This window comes from Heliconius melpomene, chromosome 18 (assembly GCF_056956725.1).
Source record: "Heliconius melpomene rosina isolate 202511_hmr_F chromosome 18, ASM5695672v1, whole genome shotgun sequence".
Lineage (NCBI taxonomy): Eukaryota > Metazoa > Arthropoda > Insecta > Lepidoptera > Nymphalidae > Heliconius > Heliconius melpomene.
Window position 1 is genome coordinate 11,740,426 of NC_140406.1, and position 21,154 is coordinate 11,761,579.

Here is a 21,154-nt window from a genome sequence, read left to right on the forward strand (position 1 = left end):
CTACAAACCATTTTAGTAAATCACATTATTATTTAGATATCTCGATTTCCGAAATATAGTACGGTGTTGTGTTGCGTCAACCACTACGCATACGCATATATGTACTGTGTAATTTGAGAACAGTACATATATGCAAATATACATCATAATTAAGTTTTATTTTTTTTATTTACTTTATTAACATAATATTTTAAATTTCCAGTGACCATCTATTGGTAGGTCGTGACCGCCTCAAAATTACCAAAGGATTATTTAAACGTCATTCATTAAGAAACACTTGCCACTAGAATTTTTGAAAAAAAAAAAAACAACTTTTGACTATATTTATTAAATATACTCATTTATGTCTTCATTAGTTATAACACTAATATTAGTTTTAGTTGGTTTTTCTTTCATTCATATGAATCTCATTGTAATCTCATATATTAGCGGATGATTCATAACTATGATTCATTTAACCTTGATTTGTATAAGATCTAGTCTAAAATTTAGAAATTTCTATTCAATATTAGATTTAAAAACATTTTTTATAAACAATAATTATAAAGCGGACTGAAACTGCATTTTGATTCTGGTGCTTTATAAAAGTGCAATTTACATGTACTTTTTCATATATTTACATAAATATATAAAAGTTACATAGTACTAAGAAAAAAAAATGTTTGAACATATAACTTTTTTAAATTTTTGTTGTATAATCTTGCCTTTTAACTCTTGCCTTAATTTTTTTTAACCATGACAATATTTATAGGAACTAATAGGTTCCTTGGTGCTACATTTTTTATGAAAGCTCAAATTATAATGTTAATTCAATTTTCCTTCATTTTCATTTGTATATAGATTTTAAACTTTAAATTCATTAAAGTTTTAAATTTATATATAAATTTTAGTACATTTATTTTTAATTCATTTAACAAACGGAAGTATTGTTTTATTTTATATAAATGAATATTTTTTTTGTTTTTATTTGTATAATGCTCTCATTTTATGGCTATTTACCAGTTGAATAATAAAATTGTTTAAAATTTGACTATATTATAACAAGTGCCATTATTGAGCGTTTCAAAAAAAAAAATTTGAAGTATTTTTATATGTTAAAGTATTTAAATTATTTTAAGATTGTTTAAAGTTGAAAACACTGTAGAGTGGTATAGCCTGCATTAAATAAATATTTTTTAATTTTTATAATTTTTGATTTAATTTAATCACATTCAACTATATTTATTTATATTGTCTCTCTATCCCATCACCATTACTTTAGTAATTCTCGAGATTTTTTTTTTCTCTATCATCAATTATTAACGAGTAATTATAGTTTTTCTTATATTAAACTTAACAGTCTTCATTGTTTTATTTGTTTATAATAATATACTTATAGTTCTTTATTCGTAGAATTAATAGCTTCTTATTTTGTTAGTTATGCCACTTCTACACGATTCAACAAAAAAAGTAAAAATAAAATTATAAATAATATTACAATTTAATAAATAAATGTTATACAACAATGTCTATATAATTGCATGTTTATTATATTATAATCGAATATTGTATCGACTGAGACTTTCTTTTGTTTGTAGTTTGTACTTAAACTCTCGGTGTTTGTAATTACACCAACTGATATATTTGTAAGAAATAATAAATATTAATATTGATATAGATTGTTTTCATTAATATATCCTTACTTATTATAAGAAGTAATGGTTCTTAATTCTAGATGCGAAGAAACGATAGTTGTTTTGCCTACTTCTTGAGGATGAGGTGTCGAGGAACGAGGGTTCAGTTCATGCGTATTGTGCCTACTGTATGCTACAGTGAATAATTAATTTATTACTTTTTTAACTTAGGCATAAAGATTCAAAAATATAGGAGTTTTAGTGTGTAGAGTTTATGAAAAATAATTATTTATGAGAATAAAAAATAATTATTGTCGAACAAACTAACACACCGTCGATATGTTGCACGCTTGTACTGTAAGCGATTGGGAGAAACCGTGAAGAGTTTTTCGTGGACGGCACGATCTATAAATAAAAACACGAGAGAAATAAACTAGTAAAAACATTGAAATTTGGAAGTATTTTTATGTTACTTTTTTATTACAAAGCATATATAAATATAAATTGTCGAGATGCTTTGTTCTTAAAACAATAATTACAATTTATTAAAACATTTTTTTTCCCATAATATTATTATTTATGAGTTTAGTTTAGGACGTCAAATAATTATTATACAATTTCATTTAATTAATATTACTATTTACTAGTTTTTTTTTAAATCATCTAAGGTAACCGGTGGAGAATTATTTAATCGATTCACATCCCTATTTCTCGTATTCGTATTCGTTTGCCTCGACAACAGAGCGAAGAAATGGAAATTTAAACGTAAATAAATATTTCACTTCCTCGAGTGGGGATCGAACTCACAACCGTCGCGTTACAGCTACGCCCTTGTGCCGCTTCCCCACGACGGCTACAATTATTATTCTTTACCAAATATTCTTCTTATACTTGTATTTAGTTATTAGCTTCACTAACACATTATTACACACCGAAATTATTAATTCCATTTCCAATGCCACCAGAATTCGGCGGAAAGTGGGGAGCGAAGTGTCCTAACACCAGCTATCACGACTGGCCTCTGAAATCGTTGAAATTAAATTAAATTTTAATTATTATTGTCATTTTCAACTTTAAAAATAACAGGACAAAACGGTTGACTAACCAGTTAATAAAAAACAAAACTCTATCATAATCTATTTATTATTTTCAAAAAAAAACTATAGGAAACGTGAAACAATAAATTAACTCCTAACTTAAATGTCAATCACAACTTGAGACGGGCTGGAGCTTTATTTCCATTAATATTGGGACAAAGAACATGTTTATTAGTGAAAAAAAAAACTGAACTAAGGAATTATTAATAAGGTGCATTAGGGTAATTCCAAACAGCGGGTATTTCTAATAATTAATTTAATGTACCAACGCACCAGTATTTTCTAGATACTTAAGGGTCTATCTACTTGATGAATGTTAAAAAAGCACGAAACACTTTTGCAGTTAGTAAATAAAAAAAAGGTAATTATTCTAAATATCCGCTATCCAGAATCACCCGAATGCATCCTACATTAAAAAAATAAGAGATTTGTTTGTGCATATCTCGGTTTCCATACATAATCTTACTTTGGACATATGTATTAATATTATCACTTAAAAATTTGATTTCTTTAAAAAGTTGTAAATATATGTTTATTTAATTTTTAAATCACACCAATGTGAGACATCATATTAATTGGTGTTAAATTTCTTTTAAGTTAACCTCTCAATATAAAAAACTGAAAAGCGGAAGCTTCAAATTTCTTGTAAGAGGCCATTCAAAGTATTAATTAACGCAATTTTAGAGCATTTTTTCCCTTCTACTTGTGCTGTTCTCTTCGCAGTACTGTATGGTCTACGAAACGTAGATGTCGCAGATTTGATTTTAGGATTTTTCTTGGAATTATTTTCTTTTCATTATTAACTTCCTTGTACAATGTAATACTGCGGCTACAACGCGTCGACCGAACTGTTATATCATTTAATTTTTAAGAAACCATAATGGTACGTTTTTATATTTCCTAGCTTATTTAAATATAGAAAAACAATGTTGCTTAAAAACAACCTATTGTTGCCCCCTTTCCGATACCTGCGTTACGTAATACTTGAATACCCCTTAAATAAAAAAAAACGTTTAAATCAAAATTTCATATATAAATTACATATATTTTTTAACAAAATAATATTCTCTACTGAGCAACCAGTGTGAGCTAAAAAGTTGGAAAAAAAGCATATAAATTTGTCACAAATTCGTTCAATTGCCAATTTTATCACAATACAAAAATAATTTTGTTTAAAAAAAATAAGATTTTTTTCAATAATGGCAAGTAGTGGAAATAATATTATGAGAAACTTTATAAAACATTTGAAAAATGTTGTCTTTTACGAATCCGTATATGGGGGCTAAACATTTTGATAAACTAATAAAATATGATTTTCACTGGTTTTTTAAGTAAATTCATTAAAATCGCAATTGAAAATAAATATTTTAGAAATTATTTGCTAACCCTACCTGCGCTTATTCAACATATAAAAGAGAAAGGAGAGAGAAATTAAGTGTTAAGACAGTTTTTCCGACCTCAAATAATATTGTATGTCACAGGCCAGTCGTGGCGCAGGGGCACAAAGTGCGACTGTAAACCGACTGGTTGTGGGTTCGATTCCCACTCGGAGAAGTGAAATATTTATTTAAAATTTATAATTCCATTTTATCGCTCTGGTGTCAAAGCAAAGCGCGGCGTTGAGTTCCGTCACTCAACATGCAATGCGCCCAGAATTCAACGGTAAGTGGGGAACGGAGTGTCTCAACACTAGGTTCTCTCAGTCTACGCTGCTGTGAGATACAGTGTGAAACTGATTTAATTTTTGATAGTGCATGTAACCGAAACTCAACGACATACTTTGTTTTCCTAGATCCAATGAAATTAAATGAATAATTAAAGTAAAATTTTACTAAGTTGCAGGCGTGAAGTTATAGTTTCAAATAACATTCCACAGAATTTAATTAAAATTTTCAGTAAGTAAAACAAATTAACAAAAATTTGCAGTTAATTCAACCCCCATTTTCATAGAAAATATATCTCTTAAATATATGTATTTTCGTTTCCACAATAAATAACAAGGACACCATCGAGCCTCCCCTTGCACAATACTAACAAGGGACATTAATTAATAAATAATTTAATAATAAAAAAAATCACAAACAAATTACACTACACTTAATATTTATATTAAATAAAACTACTTTAATTTTTAAATATAGCCCTTAGAATGAAAGTGATTTAACTAAATAAAGATTGAAAATTATTCCTGACTTTGTTTGGTCAATCAGTCGTCAGCTAAAACGAAAAGCCCAGTCGTGGGCAAGGGCACAAAGTGTGACTGTAAAATCGACTGATTGTGGGTTCGATTCCCACTCGGGGAAGTGAAACATTTATTTAAAATTTATAATTCCATTTCTTCGCTCTGGTGCCGAGGGAAAGCGCGGCGTTGATTTCTGCAACTCAAAACGCAAGGCCGAAAGTGGAGAACGTAGTGTCTTTACACTAGTTTCTTTTTACCCACTATGCGGAAAAAGGAGTGAAGGTTAGGTTTTGATTTTAAACATCGCTTAATCATTTACTCAACCAAATATTACATATTTTAAGATTAATTTAATTACCTCACAAACAACCAATTTATTAGTTATTCCACTTCATTCTAAGACTGTACCAATATTTTAGAATATTAAGAATCCGTTAAGGAAATCAAAGCAGTTTTATTCAACATACAGTGTGTAACAATTGCGACAAAAACCAAACAAAGTATATATAGTACTAGACTTATCTAATCATATATTTTATTTATTACTCTTAGTGCATGTTCTTTAGAAATATGTGTGAATAATTAATTTCTTTTTCCACTTATAATTATTTTATTATATTCATCGTGTTCATTAAAACTTTTGACATCACAATCTGTACGCAGTTTTAGATAAGGTTGATATAAAAAAAATCAAATTAAAAAAAAAATATAAATTAGTTAAGTAATTGACTATTGATAGTTTACTCAAAAATTATCTCCTCACTCCAATAAGAACGCAAAGTGCGTCTTCGAAATGCGTCTTTCAACAAGAAATATGTCGAAAATAGGGCGGTGCGTAGGGAACAGTTTTAATATTAAGCTGAACCCATTGATAATTCAGAAAATCTAATAAAAAAAAAGTATCAAAAAAATTTCGATAAAAAGAAATATACAAATCACTGGTTAACGACCATCTAAAACTGCGTGTTCAATCATTCTCCGCGTAGCCTCTACGAGACTCTTACACTATATTTACAAAACAAATTATCCTACTCTCTCTTTATATTTTTGAAACCTTTGAACCTTAAATGGCTGAAATGACGAGATCAAATATTCATTTTTAAGACTAAAATTTAAACTAGGCCTTTATTCAATAACATATAAGAAAATTATATATATATATAAAAGAAGTATAAAAAAAAAAATAACAGCAGGAATCAAGGCCGCATCTGTTAGAAACCATCCCAAAAACTCTGACCACTAAGCCATACGTCGCTGTAACAGCTACATTGAGATTTTTAAGGTTGTTACTACTAATTTATGTTGTTAGCCTCTCTGTTAGGAGATTTTAAGAAATGTCCAAAGCTAATTTGGCAAGAGAGAATGCTATTAATTAAATATTTTAGAGATATTTAAAGTGTTATTCTATACTAATGATAGAAAAATATATAAACAATATATTCCCATAACACAAGTTAAATCTTACAATGGGTACCAGAGTTCATAAAACCAGATTAAAATTATATTACTGAATATTGTAATAAATAGGTTTGATTTATTGTATCTGGTTACTGTATTCATATAGTTTTGACAATAAAATTTCATTTCATTAAAAATATAAGTTAAAAAAATCATATATTTTTACCAATTAAGGTCCAAAAAATTTCCAAAACGTAAAACTTTTCAACACTAATCTGGGGGACGATGGATCACCTGTGGTAACTTATCACTTTGCACTTTGCTGGACACACTCGACGCTTTGTCTGACGCACTCGACACACTTGACACTTTGTCGGAAACACTTGACACTTTGTCCACACTTTTAACCTCCTTCACATCTCTATCTCTATGCTTCTCATACTTTCTATCATCTCTATGTTCCTTTCTGTGTTCTTTATCTCTAGATCTGTCAGACTTGTGAGATTTGTGTCGTGAGGAAGAGTGTCTTCTGTGATGGTCGTGTTTCTCTTTTTCCGTTCTATTTTCCTTTTCCTTCTCAGTTCTGCTGTCAGATTTGTCTGGTCTGTCTGACTTTTCTACACTTTTGTCTGATTTAACATCTGTTTTCTCTTGCTTTTCTTTATCAGCCTTCTCAATTCGGTCCACTCGGTCAGGTTTATCTGACTTATTATCTGATTTATCCAATTTATTCTCTTTATCCGATATCCTGATTTCGGATTTCTCCACTGATTTATCCAATTTTTCGGTTTTATCGGTTTTATGTTTGTCTGTATCTCTGTGCCTATGAGAATCTTTATGTTTGTCAGTTTTTTGTTCCATCTTATCGCTTTTATCCATTTTTTCGTGTTTCTCGGTCCGTCTATCTTTCTTGTCGTCAGTCTTTGGGGTCTCTTTATTTTGGACCTCTAAACTTTTTCTATTCTCCGATATTTTGAGTGCTGATTTTTCTTTGAATTTAGCACTTAGTGCTCTCATCTCTATGACACCACTCTTGTGCTTCGTGGATGTTTTGGAGTCTGTAGATAAAAGAAATACAATATATAAATTAAATAACAAGAATATTTTCAGAAATCTGCATAAAACTACTTAAACACTACGTGAAGCTACAAAAAAAATGCCTCAACTAAAATCACATTCAATAGCCATAATAGGTATAATTATTTATTGAATAGTAGTAGTTGAATAAAATGTGTTTTAATTTAGTAGCACCAAAATCAGTGAGTGAGTGAAAGTGAGAAATGAAATGTTATCGAAATTATGAAAATATTTTCATACATGAGCGTGCGTACGCACATATTTACACACACACACACACACACAAACCCTGTGTGGGGTGAGTGTAATGCATCTGTAAGTGGAATAAATTCGATCGATGAAGTTGCGAATTCGACAATTTTATGTCTATTATTTTTATTTCTCCGTTCGGTGGACAAAACTAGTAGATTTCCGCTGCTCAACGTGCAACGTCCCGTAGAGCGATGAGTGGGAAGGTGAGAATAGCGTTTTACCTCTAGGCTCCCTCTGTCTGCCGTAATATAAGGTAAATCATGAAAGCGAAAGCGAGGGAACCCGCGCGTGGGTTTCTAATTACACATTATAATCTTACCATTATGATTACTAGTGGTTTGGTCCGGTGGAGGTCTTTCCTCGGCGGGCGAAGAGGCCTCGGATGATGGGTAGTACTGTTTCAGTCTTAAATGCCACGCTGTAAGAAAAATATTCAGTTTTATGTTAAAAAAAAATTCAATATTTTTTACGTAAACAAGATCGTTGTTGCAGTTATAAATAACACTAAATTATTTATAATAAAGAAAAAATTGAATAACTAGTGCTCTCGCAAAATAGATTTATTTCAGAACAACACTAGTTGTGACGGTCGTATAGAAAATATATAGTGTGGATCCTCTCTAATTCCCTTGAGTAAAGAACAAATCCACAACCATCGAAATTTATTATTTATTTTTTTTCAAATAAATTATTAGACTTGTTTAAAAGAATTAAAAAAAAATCAGAATGAAGTTCAGAATAACTGACATCAGAGCGGCCACAATTAGTCAACCGTACTGTACAGTAAAGAACAAACTATAAACTTACCAATAGAAGTAACAGCAGACACAGTTCTAAACTGATGTATAATATTTCTTGGTAGGAAATACACATCGTCTGAGCATAGCGGTAGTCTCGCGTAGCGTACACCTTCCCTCCTTAGCTGGTTGAGTTTGGCTTCTTCTAGCCTGCAAGATTGTATTACGTTAGTTAAATGTAAAATAAATTAATATTTTTGACATATTTATTGGTGTAGGTAGGTTTTCAATAGTAGGTATATATTATTGTTGGTTACGAGAGCGAGGAAAATAGTTAATTAGGCCCCTAGTGGGAATCGAACACACCCATTCAATAAATCAGCTACACAGCAGGGTAGGCAGGGGAAACCTAGGGCACTGCGTGTTTAGTGGCGGAAGTCATCGCCACGCTCTGCCTTAATAATTGGTATTGCGAAGAGATTAAAATATAAATAAATAATAATTAATTTATTCGCACACTCTTGCGCCACCAAGCCACGACTGCCTCAATCATTTTAAATATTTTATCTAGTTGGATGTTTCAGCCAACCATGCGGTCATATAAAATAAATAATATCACAAAATATAAAAAAGTAATTCATACTAACCAAGTAACACACTGCGAAATAGGCGGTTCATACAGATCCAATTGTAACAATTGCACTAGTTTATTGAAATCAGCCGCGTGGAACGCCACCACGTCTTTTGTGATACGACCGCGGTCCGATTCGTCACCACAGTGGATCGCTTTGAGGACACCTGTTGACGAGATTACATAGAAAAATATATATTAATATGTATTTATTCAATTTAATATTATCATTTCGTCGCTCTGGTAACGAGGCAGAGTGCGGCGTTGAATTGGGCCTCTCAAAACGCAATGACTCCAGAATTTGGCGGAAAATGGGGAATGGAAGTGTCTAAATGGGAACAGAGTGTCTTAACACTGCATTCCCAGATACCCTGCTACGTACCGGATACAGCATGAAACTAAAGAAAGAAAACATTAATACAGTCAAGCAGGAGTTATTTAAGGGGTTCAGTAGTGATCAAGGTCATCAATCTACACTTGTACAATATTACGATAGTTAAAAGGCCAGTAGAATGAAGTCGGACGATAGACACAATTATTAACGAGACATAAATCTTGTCTGGAAGATTACATCACTTCACTTACATATTTTCTGAACATATGAGGTAAACTAAGTTGTGCACTCACCCACGGCGGCCGTGGTGATCCTGTCGAGGCCGTGCCCCACGTGGTCGGCGTGAGCGCGCGTGCGGTCCTCGAACAGGAACTCGCGCGCCTCGCTCCACCGCGGCAGGTACTGCAGGTTGCGCAGCTCATTCATGCCCGTCCTACACATACTTATACTATATATCCATCTCAACTTTCAAATTAAATTAATTTTCAATGAAAGTCTGTGACTTTTTGTTTGTTTGTTTGTTTGTTTGTTGTGACAAACGAATATGAAAAGGGGTGTTTATTATTCATTATAGATTCCAAACAACAAAATAATACAGAAAAACCACTCACCTTCTTTTCTTAATAGGACTCTTGCCAAGTTCAGCAGTGGGTACAAGTTGTTCTCCTGGCCTTATCCATAATATGGGCCCATCGTTGGACTCCTGTGGTTCCATTTCCACCGCCGACATGGGTCCCCATGGCATTGTCTAGAAAGAACTATTATTATTAGTATTTATTTCTCAAAAGCTGTAGTTTGTTTGGTTGAACACGCTAAACTAAAAAAAAAAAACTTATGATGTTAGATATTAAGTGTATATGTTATATTACATCATGTCAAACTTTTCAATCGTTCTTGCGGTAAGAGTTACGAAATAAGTAGTGTCTATTAACAGTCTCCCGCCCATAACAGATTATAATAAATCATTAAAAAAATATATTTAAAAAAATTACCAAATTAAGAAATGGGCACTCAGCGAGCATAGTGAGCATGTCAGGAAAGTAGCCCCCGACCTCCTCGTGCACTGTTCCCACTAACGAAATCTGGTGTAAGGGACCCGATCTGAATGTACCGGCTGCGTACGTTTGTTGTACCTGGGAACCAAAAAAAATATTTCATGTAATATTTTTTTTTATTAATTATGTTTGTATTATCTATTTTATGTTTAAATATGAATACAAATTTTATTTAAATCATGTTGTTATACATTCCGTTCATATGAAGACACTTCCGTCCCCCACTTTTCCCCAAATTCTCAAGGCTTTCCCCTATCTGGTCACAGATAACATGCCTGTACAGTAACTAACTAACCTGGTGGTAGTACCTATCCACGGTGGTGGTCTCGATGTCGGAAGCGCGCGCTAGGACGCCCGCCTTCACGGTAAGTGTGGGGTGCGTGTCCGCGAGGTAACGCAGCAGGCAGGGCAGGCGCCCGGCCGCACCGCGCACAACGCCGCAAACGAAGTTGGCCCAACCCTCGCTGTTCTCTGAGAATACTACCTGGTGGACAAAAATTATTATATTAATAATTGTTTAATAAAGCTACGGTTAAGATTATTGATAGTTATTCTTATTTGCGTTATTCTTTCTAGTGTACGGTAGTAGCGAGATGTTGTGACGATTCTAAAGATGCGTGTAAATAAACAATATTTTGATTCCCATTTGCGAAAATGCATTATTTTCATTTACCTTATCTAATGATGAAAATATAAAGGGTTGTGTTGAATTTTATCAATCAATACGTAATGTATCGAAAATTGGCGAGAAAGTACAGAACAGAGTGTCTTAACACTTAGTTCTACTTAAATTCGTAATGCTATGCTGTGATGTTCGCTAAATTCGTAAAACTATTAATACATAAAGGAAATAAAATAAATACATAAAGCTTACTTTTAAAAACTCCTTAGCAAGCTCCCCTTGTTGAGTTGATCCTAGCATGTCCACATCTTGTTGGTACAAATAGACTACGCTAGCCCCGCCATTTGGATGAGTTTCCACTCGCATTAAGCTATAAATGCGAAGAAAAATACATATATTAAAACTTTTTTGGACAACATCAAAAAAGTTGTATAAATATACTAAAATTATCAAGTTACAAGAGTTTGTTCAGTTAGTCACTAATTTTAGAAGCTACTTGTTTGTATTAAAAAAATATTTGAGCATTAAGTAACTAAAAAAAATTAAAAAAAGGTTTTAATTAATTACAAATCTTAACAAATACAAAATAAATCATTTTTTAGTTACCGGTGATATTTAAGTCCTTTCAAATCCAGGCTATGGGCTAGAGGGCCCCATACAGGGCCAGTACGTTCTCGTCTACATTGTACACCTATGGAACATCTCTTTATTCGCGCTCTCCGCCTACATTGCTGGCAAGAGTGCCTCGATGAGTGTGATCTGAAAGGGAAAAAATTACAAAATAGTTTAAGAACAACGCATACATAGTATAGTACGGTCGACGAGCTGAGGCCGCCAGTAAATTTGGCTTTCGGAACTCCAGAAGAAAATAATAAAAAGTAAGAAAAATTCGTAAAAAATAAGTGTCTATTAGTAGTAGTAGTTAGTATTTCTAAACTAAACAATATCAATATAGACAGAAAACCACTTATGACAATTGTAAGAACATTTTTGATTTTTGCAATTTAATGCATTTATAAAGTGCTAACAAATAATATACTTTACATGGGAAATACCTCTTCTATATTTTTTACGTCAAATTTTAATTAAATTTAATTCAAATTCTATTTTTTGCGACATATCCTTTTATTCATGCATATATATCTACTATATGCACGTAAATAATTATGTATTATTATAAAATATCTCAATTACATATTATTATTATCTCTATTAAACTTTATTTCAGATTAATATTTACTAATATTAATAGATAATAATAGAAAAAATATATTAATAAAAGCCAAAATCGTGGCTTATTTTACAAAATAATATTGACCAAAACTACACATGGATAATGAATAAATTATTTTCATTTTCTCTCTATGATAACAAACTCAAACATTGAACTCCACCACTAAATATGAAATGTTTCGATAATTGGGTGATACGGGGTGTGTACGGTGGTAATGATAAGGGGTGGAGTGTCCTATATGGTTGTTTAGGTTCCCACTGCCTATCCTGCAATATGCAATATAGCGTGAATTTAAATAATATATAATTACTCACCGATCTTTCTGCCTTTCTCTATCTCTACTCTTCTCTTTCTCGCTTTCTATTTTCACTTCACGTTCCACTTTCACTTTGATATCACTTTTAGATTGCACTTTATCCTCACACTTTACACTTCTAATAGCAGGATAGTATTGGGTTTGATTCTCTTGCTTAATTTTCAATGGCAACTCCAAATTCCCGTAGCAAGGCAATTGACGACGAGGCGTCGATTGGAATTTGATAGCTTTTAAGGACAAACTAATATGAGTCGAGAGCCTTCTGGACGTGGAAGATTCTAGAAGGACGTTTGCTCTCGTCACTTTAGGATACTTATACTTTGCCATTGACTTTTGGAGGTGCCCATTTATAATGCGTAGTTGTCTTGAAACAGACGAGTAAATACGCTTAGTTAGATCATCTTGCGGTATAGTGTTAGACAGTTGAGTTTGTTTCCACGAAGCGTTGATACCGCTGAACCAATCTATATTGGAGTCCAGGTTAAATAGTAATGGGTTCTTTTTCGGTTCGGGTTTTTGTAAAATATGGAGCGTGAGGACCGTTTCTCCGAATCCTCCTGAATCGAATACTGGCCATATTTTACTGTATTTGGCCGGTCTGGTGTTCTCTCCCCATACGCAAAGTTCTTTAGATTCATTGCTTAGCTTACGTTTTCTCCCTGGAATAGACAACAGTATAAGTTTTAATAAAAATGTCGAAAGAAAGAGTTGAAATGATGAATGACTCGCTCAGATCTAGGAAACGGAGCGAAGTAATCGTAAAATATAAAGGTCTTGGTTGATTGGTGGAAATACAAAAATATTTTATTTACTTCATGTAAATCCGCTGCAGCATTATCCACTCATTTCACTTTCGGGGTAAAGACCGAGCATTATACGCCTATTTCTAAATACTTCACCAGTATTAGTATTATTTGGAGAAGTTATCAGTACTATAGAAACCAAAACAGTGTTTTTTTTTTCTCTCTGTTTGTTTATTTGTCTGTGCGTTTGTGTATGCTAATCTTAGAAATGGTTTAACGGGTTTAAATATGTTTTTCAATGTTATATTTTGGCAAACTTCCCTTAAGATTTATTAAAGTTCATAAATAAATGGGTATAATATCACTATCCTATCTAGTAGTTTGTTTGAGAAAATGGCTAAAAAAGTTAGTATTTTATCGAACGACTGAAACTTTATTTTTTAATGTATAGATGTTATCTGTAGGATGATAATGTTGTAAGAACACGAAAGTAATTTCGATTAATATTATAAATAATTGCATAGTTCAAGCGGGTGAAACCGCAACCAGGTAGCTAGTAGAAAAATAAAATAAGACTTTAATTAAATATTCATATTTTTTAAGTGATATTAAAGATCTAATCTTATGATATCTTTAATATTTAAATAACCTAATGAACTCTAGTTTATTTATTTTTATTCTTACTATCCTACCTACTTGATAATTGTTATGATCAACATATTCTGTACTAAGTAAGCTGATTTCATATATTTACAATAGCATATTTTGTTACATAAAAATATATTATAACTAAACTATACATATTTGAATACTAAGATTATTTCTAATTTTGACATATAGACTGGGATCCGACCGTTGAATCCTGCATAAACGAGTTTTCTTAATTAAACCTATATTAATGAATAATACATGATTAGTAGAACAGATTACATCTGGGTTGCCTGGAAGAATCCTGCCGCAATCACCTTTAATTACATTTTTTCGTAACTCGTTTTTGGAGAAAATTGCACCCATACGTTTTTTATATGAATCGCACATCATTTGAAAGATAATCGCATAAGGAATTGGAAAATTAAGGGTTGCCAGCTCTCAGTCTGCCGCAAGTCTAGGGTTGCCTGGTTTAAAGTTGTCACTAAATGTTAATAATTTGCACTCATGTGTTTTTTTAATGAATTATATATCAAATTAAAGCTTATTTTTTTCTGAACACTATAAAACAGGGTTGCCTGGAAAATTCCTGCCGCAAACAGGGGTTGCCAGCGTTTGAAATATTTTATTCCGGTTCCGTTTGACTATGAGAATAGACGATGAAATGCGCGGTCTGCCTTATGTTTTAAAGTAAAATATTATATAATAGAAGATCAATCTTAAAATCAATGTTTATTCTAATTGTTCACCTGTTAAATGATGATTTTAATCATATTAAGTACACGCAGAAAACTATTTAAAGATCATAGGGCAGAAGAAATCATCCTTATTTTTCAAGTAAAATCTATAATAATGAGTCTTTGCAAAATCTATTTTCTAAATACTAATATTTATTTATTAATTTAAATTACCATTTTGAAACAATTAAATTATCTAATTAAATAAATGTTTACAAATATCGATCAACTATAAGGTATTAATATACATACATATACATCATGTTCCCTTAATATAATAAAGGGTGACCATTATTGCGGATATTTTTTTTATTAATTATATTGAAAAATACATTTCAATGAACTCTCTCTCTCTCTCTCTCTCTCTTCGTCCTCTACTTGTTTGATTTGACAACGCTTGCCGCAATTTTTTTTTCTCACGCAATTTTTAATAATTTGCATAGGAAAGAAATATATATAATAGAATTATAATAAACAAAACTAAGTTAGCAAAATAAATTCGAAGAAAATCCGACAGTAATTACAGTAAAAAAACAAAAATATAAAGAAGTATTTTTTAATTATTTTCTAATGCAAAACGTAAGTATACTTTAATGTTTAATACTATATAGTTTAATAAAATGTGACAATTGTGGCCGTGGGAATTGCCTCAGTTTTGATTACACTAAGTTAGGGACGTGAGTGAGTGATTACGCTTTATTATAATTATAAGGACAATTCTTTCAGACCTAAATGCCTTAAAAACTATCAGCATAGACGGACAAGTTCTTGCTAGCGACATTTTTTTATCTATATTTTTTAATAGTTTTTATTAGTTGAATAGTTTTCATTTACTTTGCAAAAACCTAAATATTCGTACCAAAAAGATGGGTGCCATAGTTCTTTCTACGGATACGGACGGTGTTGTCAAATCAAACAAGCAGAGGGCGAAGAGAGAGAGAGATTGTTTATTGAAATGTAATTTTCCATATTTTCTTAATTAATAAAAAAAATATCCGCAATAATTGTCACCTCTCATTATATTAAGGAAACATGTTGTAATTAATACCTTATAGTAGATCGATATTTGTAAACATTTACTTAATTAGATAATTTAGTTGTTTTAAAAGGGTTATTTAAATTAATAAATAAATATTAGTATTTAGAAAATAGATTTTGCAAAGACTCAATATTATAGATTCATTATTTTACTTGAAAAATAAGGATGATTTCTTCTGCCCTATGATCTTTAAATAGTTTTCTGCGTGTACTTAATATGATTAAAATCATCATTTAACAGGTGAACAATTAGAATAAACATTGATTTTAAGATTGATCTTCTATTATATAATATTTTACTTTAAAACATAAGGCAGACCGCGCATTTCATCGTCTATTCTCATAGTCAAACGGAACCGGAATAAAATATTTCAAACGCTGGCAACCCCTGTTTGCGGCAGGAATTTTCCAGGCAACCCTGTTTTATAGTGTTCAGAAAAAAATAAGCTTTAATTTGATATATAATTCATTAAAAAAACACATGAGTGCAAATTATTAACATTTAGTGACAACTTTAAACCAGGCAACCCTAGACTTGCGGCAGACTGAGAGCTGGCAACCCTTAATTTTCCAATTCCTTATGCGATTATCTTTCAAATGATGTGCGATTCATATAAAAAACGTATGGGTGCAATTTTCTCCAAAAACGAGTTACGAAAAAATGTAATTAAAGGTGATTGCGGCAGGATTCTTCCAGGCAACCCAGGTGTAATCTGTTCTACTAATCATGTATTATTCATTAATATAGGTTTAATTAAGAAAACTCGTTTATGCAGGATTCAACGGCCGGATCTCAGGGTAATAATAGAATCTAATTTTGAAGTAATAGAATTTAATCAGAGAAAATTATAATAATACGTAAAAGTAACAAGCAAAAAGAAACAGCAATAAATATATATGAGGGTTGGATGGGATCCAAAATACCTTGTTTTATGAGTATTTAATTAGTTGTAAAGATTTTAAGAAACTGCATTATTGCACCTACAGTTTTTGTGTTTTGTCTTATTCTATTTTTAGTGTGTTATATGGTAAAAAAAACAGCATTGTTATAAGCAAGTATACTTTGTTATCCACCTATATATCTGTCTAGAGTCTAGACTCTAGATCATTTTTCTCATGTATATCTGGAGGTATCTAGCTAAAATTAATATGACATCTATAAAACTTGTATTATGAAGCACAGAATATAATTAGACTTGTGTGGGCTACCACACGATTCTAATTACAGAAATGGAAACCATAGGTCACTTCTATTTACTTAATGGGTTTAAAATTCTGCAAAAAGAGATCAATTACAATATTACATAAAAATAGTAGTAATACAAATATAATATTTGTAGTTCATTATATACCTCAACTGCCCAACTTTTTTAAAAATACATAATATTTAAAAAATAATACTAATTATTAAAAAAATTACACAATATTTGACTTTTCTTTATAATTAAGTGTCATGAGAAACCAAAAAAAAAATTAACAATTTAACCCAAATTTACATTATAATTATATTTATGTAAGTATGAGCTTAATTCATAAACAAATATCACTAGAATAAGGACCTAAAGAATTCTACTGTTTTCCTGTTTATCTATTTATATGAATGGACTGTAGAGTTTACCATATGGTGAATCATTTGTGGTTGGTATAAATTTGCAATGTTACTTTTTATTTTATATCTATACTAATATTATAAAACTGTGGAGTAAGTACGATTAGATGGGCTAATCTCAGGAACTACTGGTTCAAATTGAAAAATTCTTTTCATTTTCTAGTCTGCTATATATATTATATGTTTCATCATTTTGATGTAACACACTTAGAATGAGTCATATACAACTCTTATTTATTTCCATTTGACCATGTAAATAGCAATATTACTTTTTGATTAGTTTTATACTTAGTTTAAAGACATGCATGATTTTTGCTGCAAACTTCAATTCTAATTATGGTCAGTTCATAAGATTAGCGCATTCAACCAAACTCTTCAGTTTTGTAATATAGATATGGGAAATTTTACTTAATTTTTTTTATATTTACTTAAAAGGCATGCATGATATTGTAGTTTGACGAAGAAAAAATATTAATAATAATTTAACGGTGAGAAAAGTATAGTGTTTGACTCAACTTACTGGTGGAAAGCAATGATTGCAGTTCTGTACATTAGGTTATTTTTGCCTCTCCTAGTAACACTTTATCATTAAACTTTATATGCAGGATATAAAATATTTAAGTAATATTTCTAAAAGGTGTCCCCTGTATATTTGCAAAACAACTATTTTTTCATTGATTTATTGATATTTGAACATGATTTCCAAGATTTTGAGAAAATAATTATTAAAAATTGACAGAAATGTATTAAGTTTATAAATATAGGATATTTTATATAGTTAGTGATATATTTTATAAGATATTGAAAAAGAATTACTGAATTGAAAAGTATCTTATCAATAGGTCTAAAAACTATATACCTATATAGTCATAGGTTTCGGTTATATATTTTTTATTTAATAAAAGTTAAATTACTAATATAGTAAATGTATACAATAATTTAATCAAATCTTTGAACAAATTAGATATAATAGCAAAAATCTTGCAATAATGAGTAGAAAGTTGAATGCAGTCTTCAACAAGGTCAGCACTGATGCAACAGCAAGGAACCCCATTGTAATAATAAAAGCAACTTTGAAATATTACATATAGGAAATAAATATTTAATTTTGATTGCTGATAGGAAATAAAATACAACAAATGTGTTTGAAATGTTTATAAACAGAAGTGACCTCCATATCAGTGATGTAACTTTAAATATGATAGGTTAAAAATTTTCCCCCCAAAAAGACTACATAATGTTACTTATATAGATCATTACTGCATACGGCATATTAGTAGGCATAGGAGGAAGAGAACTTTCACCGGTGAACAGAAATTAATGTATTCTTACCTTTGAAATCAGTAGATGATGCGTGTTTCAAATTACTTGGCACACTTGGATCGTATCCCAATTTCGAAAGTTTTCGATTGTCATGACTCAGTCGTCGACGTTTGTTGGCTTCACCGGCGTCCGTTTCGGTGGATGAGCTGCAGCAACCGTCCACGATGGCACGATTTTCACTTACTTTTACGTGGGATTCTATAGAATCATTCGACGCCATTGTTTTAGGCCAAAAGGTGAAACGTCGACGAAATAACCGCTAATTGTCAATGAAACACCGACGGCACCGATCAAACTAATACTACTGACACGGCAACATTCTAAATACCACAATGAGATTAGAAACAAATTGATATCGAATAAAAAACAACTTGAGACGCCATTTACTTCGCTGCCTCGCACTTTTTTGTTGGGTTTTTTGTGACTGTTTTGTTGCCTAGACATTCGGGGCAACGGAACGTTCGCATACAGCCACGTAATACATTTTAACAAAAAGGAATAAAAAAATAAATTATATAAAACTTATAATGTTTAAAAATATATATTTTTAATCAATATTATTATTATTATTATTCAGTAATAAATAATTTTAACTTAAAAGTAATACAAAATATGTAGTGTCACCTAGTAGTAGTCACAGGTAATATTTAAAATTATTGTCTGTGGTTACTCGACAAAAAAATATACTTTGGAGCTAGTTACTTTTAAACAATGAAGAGGGCGCAAAATTGCATTACTTTGTATTTGTACTTATCATAACTTTTGTACTTCTATTTTTAATATTAGAGTATCAATGTCTTACTTCTTACAATTAAAATTATTACTAGCTTTTGAGCTGCGATAAAATAGGAAAAGTTAAGAGCTACACAGAGCATAGACATTCCGAGTGCGGTATTTGCAGCAGGTACTTAAGTCTGATCGGGTGTATGTAGCCCACCAGGTAACAATATATGATTAGAAATAAAACAGACAGTTGTTTGGTCAGATACTGGATATCAGATATTTGGCAATCTATGAGGTTGGAGCTCCCGATATCCGGCTACCGGATATCGGGTATTATTCATGCTCTTACCACGAATCTTCTTGTGACAGGGGGTTTCACTGGAACTTTCAAGACGTTATTTACTTAATGGGATCCCAACTATTAATCTTAATAAACTATTGGGCTTGTTTTTTTTTAGTATTATGTAGTAGGGGACTATATTTTAGGAATATATTTTTAATTATTTTTATTTTTCACTTTTTCGTTAACATTTATTAGGATTATGAAACGAAAAATTTCGCAGTCTTATTATTTCCTTGAAGGTTAATATCGTGAATATTTGAACACAATATGTAATGTAATAAATAATATGGTGTGCGTGCATAGTTTTTGAAGAGTTCGGTTCGACGTACATAACATACAAGATACGCGCGAAAAACATAACCATGCATTAGCAGTCGGAAATAAATTAGCTTCTTAACCTTTTTAGCTTCTTAGTAAATTGTCTTCTGATCTTAATCTTTAACGCGTTATTAACTAAGATATTTTATTTTGGAAATTGAATTACCCTGTTAATAGAGCAAAGAAATGAAAATATAAAATATTTCTTTCCCCGAGTAGGAATTTAACCCACAACCGCGTTTACAGTCGCACGATTGTGCTCCTGTGCCACGAATAAACTATACTTTTAAAATTTATTTATAGTAGTTTATTATATAAAAGTACTGAATCATTAAAAATTATCTTATTTGATATCTTAGTTCGAACCTATTGTTTAACATTTCTTAATAAATCTGTCATATATTTAGAAATAATTAGGCACCAACTTAGAGCAGATGGGATGTAACTGCTAGCGTAATGATTGTAGGTGCGCTGAAATGGTCTGAAGAAATTAAAAGATAAGAAAAAGAACTTCAAAAAATATAACTACCATTTAATATTTATATAATATTTTATTTTGAAGTTTATTTAATGTTTATACGTAAAATGGCTGGCGGTCACAGAACGTGCCAAATTAGTAAAACATAAATGTCATTAGCTATTTGCTTTGAAACAACGTGAGCGACGATTCGCAAATAAAAACCTACATATTAACACGTATGGCGTATACTCTAGGGTTACCATGGGTTTCGATAATAATTGGGATATAAAATAATATATTTGATATTTATACATTTTTATGCTTTCAGAAGGTAATTCATTGAGGTAATTTTTGTGTAGCGAAGCTATCTAAAAAGCCAAAGTTAGTTGACCATTTGCAATGATGTAGGCATAAATAAAATTTCTGTTACGTAACTTTTTTCTAAAGCTCTCAAATTCTATAAATATTGTATTGTAGTCATGGGCGTAGAAGCAGGTGGTAGCCGGATATGCTATAAGAACTTCAGAATAGTCTGGTGCCCAATATTTTGACGTGACAATGTCTTATAATCCAACCACAATTAAGCGTGATTCATTGTCACGTTCCACCTGTGCTGCGCGTGCAAGAGAGAGCACGGAAAAAGCGATAGAGAGGCAAGACCTGC

At 31.1% G+C, this 21,154-nt stretch overlaps 2 protein-coding genes across 2 annotated transcripts in view; one reads left to right on the forward strand and one right to left on the reverse strand.

Annotated features, from left to right (window-relative positions):
- Window positions 1-1,654, forward strand: part of LOC146529605 (uncharacterized) — a 30,480-nt gene extending 28,826 nt beyond the window's left edge. The window contains exon 17 of the mRNA XM_085201880.1: window positions 203-1,654. Coding sequence (XP_085058006.1) covers window positions 203-205 — 3 coding nt within the window. The 3' untranslated portion in view covers window positions 206-1,654. The remainder of the gene's footprint in view (window positions 1-202) is intronic.
- A 1,084-nt stretch (window positions 1,655-2,738) lies between these two features.
- LOC146529607 (uncharacterized) lies at window positions 2,739-19,079 on the reverse strand. Its single transcript, XM_085201879.1, has 12 exons — window positions 18,656-19,079; window positions 12,547-13,207; window positions 11,605-11,757; window positions 11,251-11,368; window positions 10,672-10,860; window positions 10,314-10,454; window positions 9,933-10,069; window positions 9,615-9,754; window positions 9,004-9,154; window positions 8,427-8,566; window positions 7,939-8,037; window positions 2,739-7,348 (listed from the first exon to the last, which is right to left on the reverse strand). Exons 1-12 carry the CDS (start codon window positions 18,864-18,866, stop codon window positions 6,561-6,563), a joined length of 2,928 nt encoding a protein of 975 aa, XP_085058005.1. The 5' UTR covers window positions 18,867-19,079; the 3' UTR covers window positions 2,739-6,560.
- Window positions 19,080-21,154: the final 2,075 nt, after the last annotated feature.

Excerpts from the sequence above, each read along its gene's own strand:
- LOC146529607 (XM_085201879.1), bottom strand. The coding sequence starts at position 18,866 with ATGGCGTCGAATGATTCTATAGAATCCCACGTAAAAGTAAGTGAAAAT. Across the intron at positions 11,369-11,604 it reads AAAGGACTTAAATATCACCG|CTTAATGCGAGTGGAAACTC; the intron begins GTAACTAAAAAA and ends TCGCATTTATAG. Across the intron at positions 10,455-10,671 it reads TGGATAGGTACTACCACCAG|GTACAACAAACGTACGCAGC; the intron begins GTTAGTTAGTTA and ends TTTGGTTCCCAG.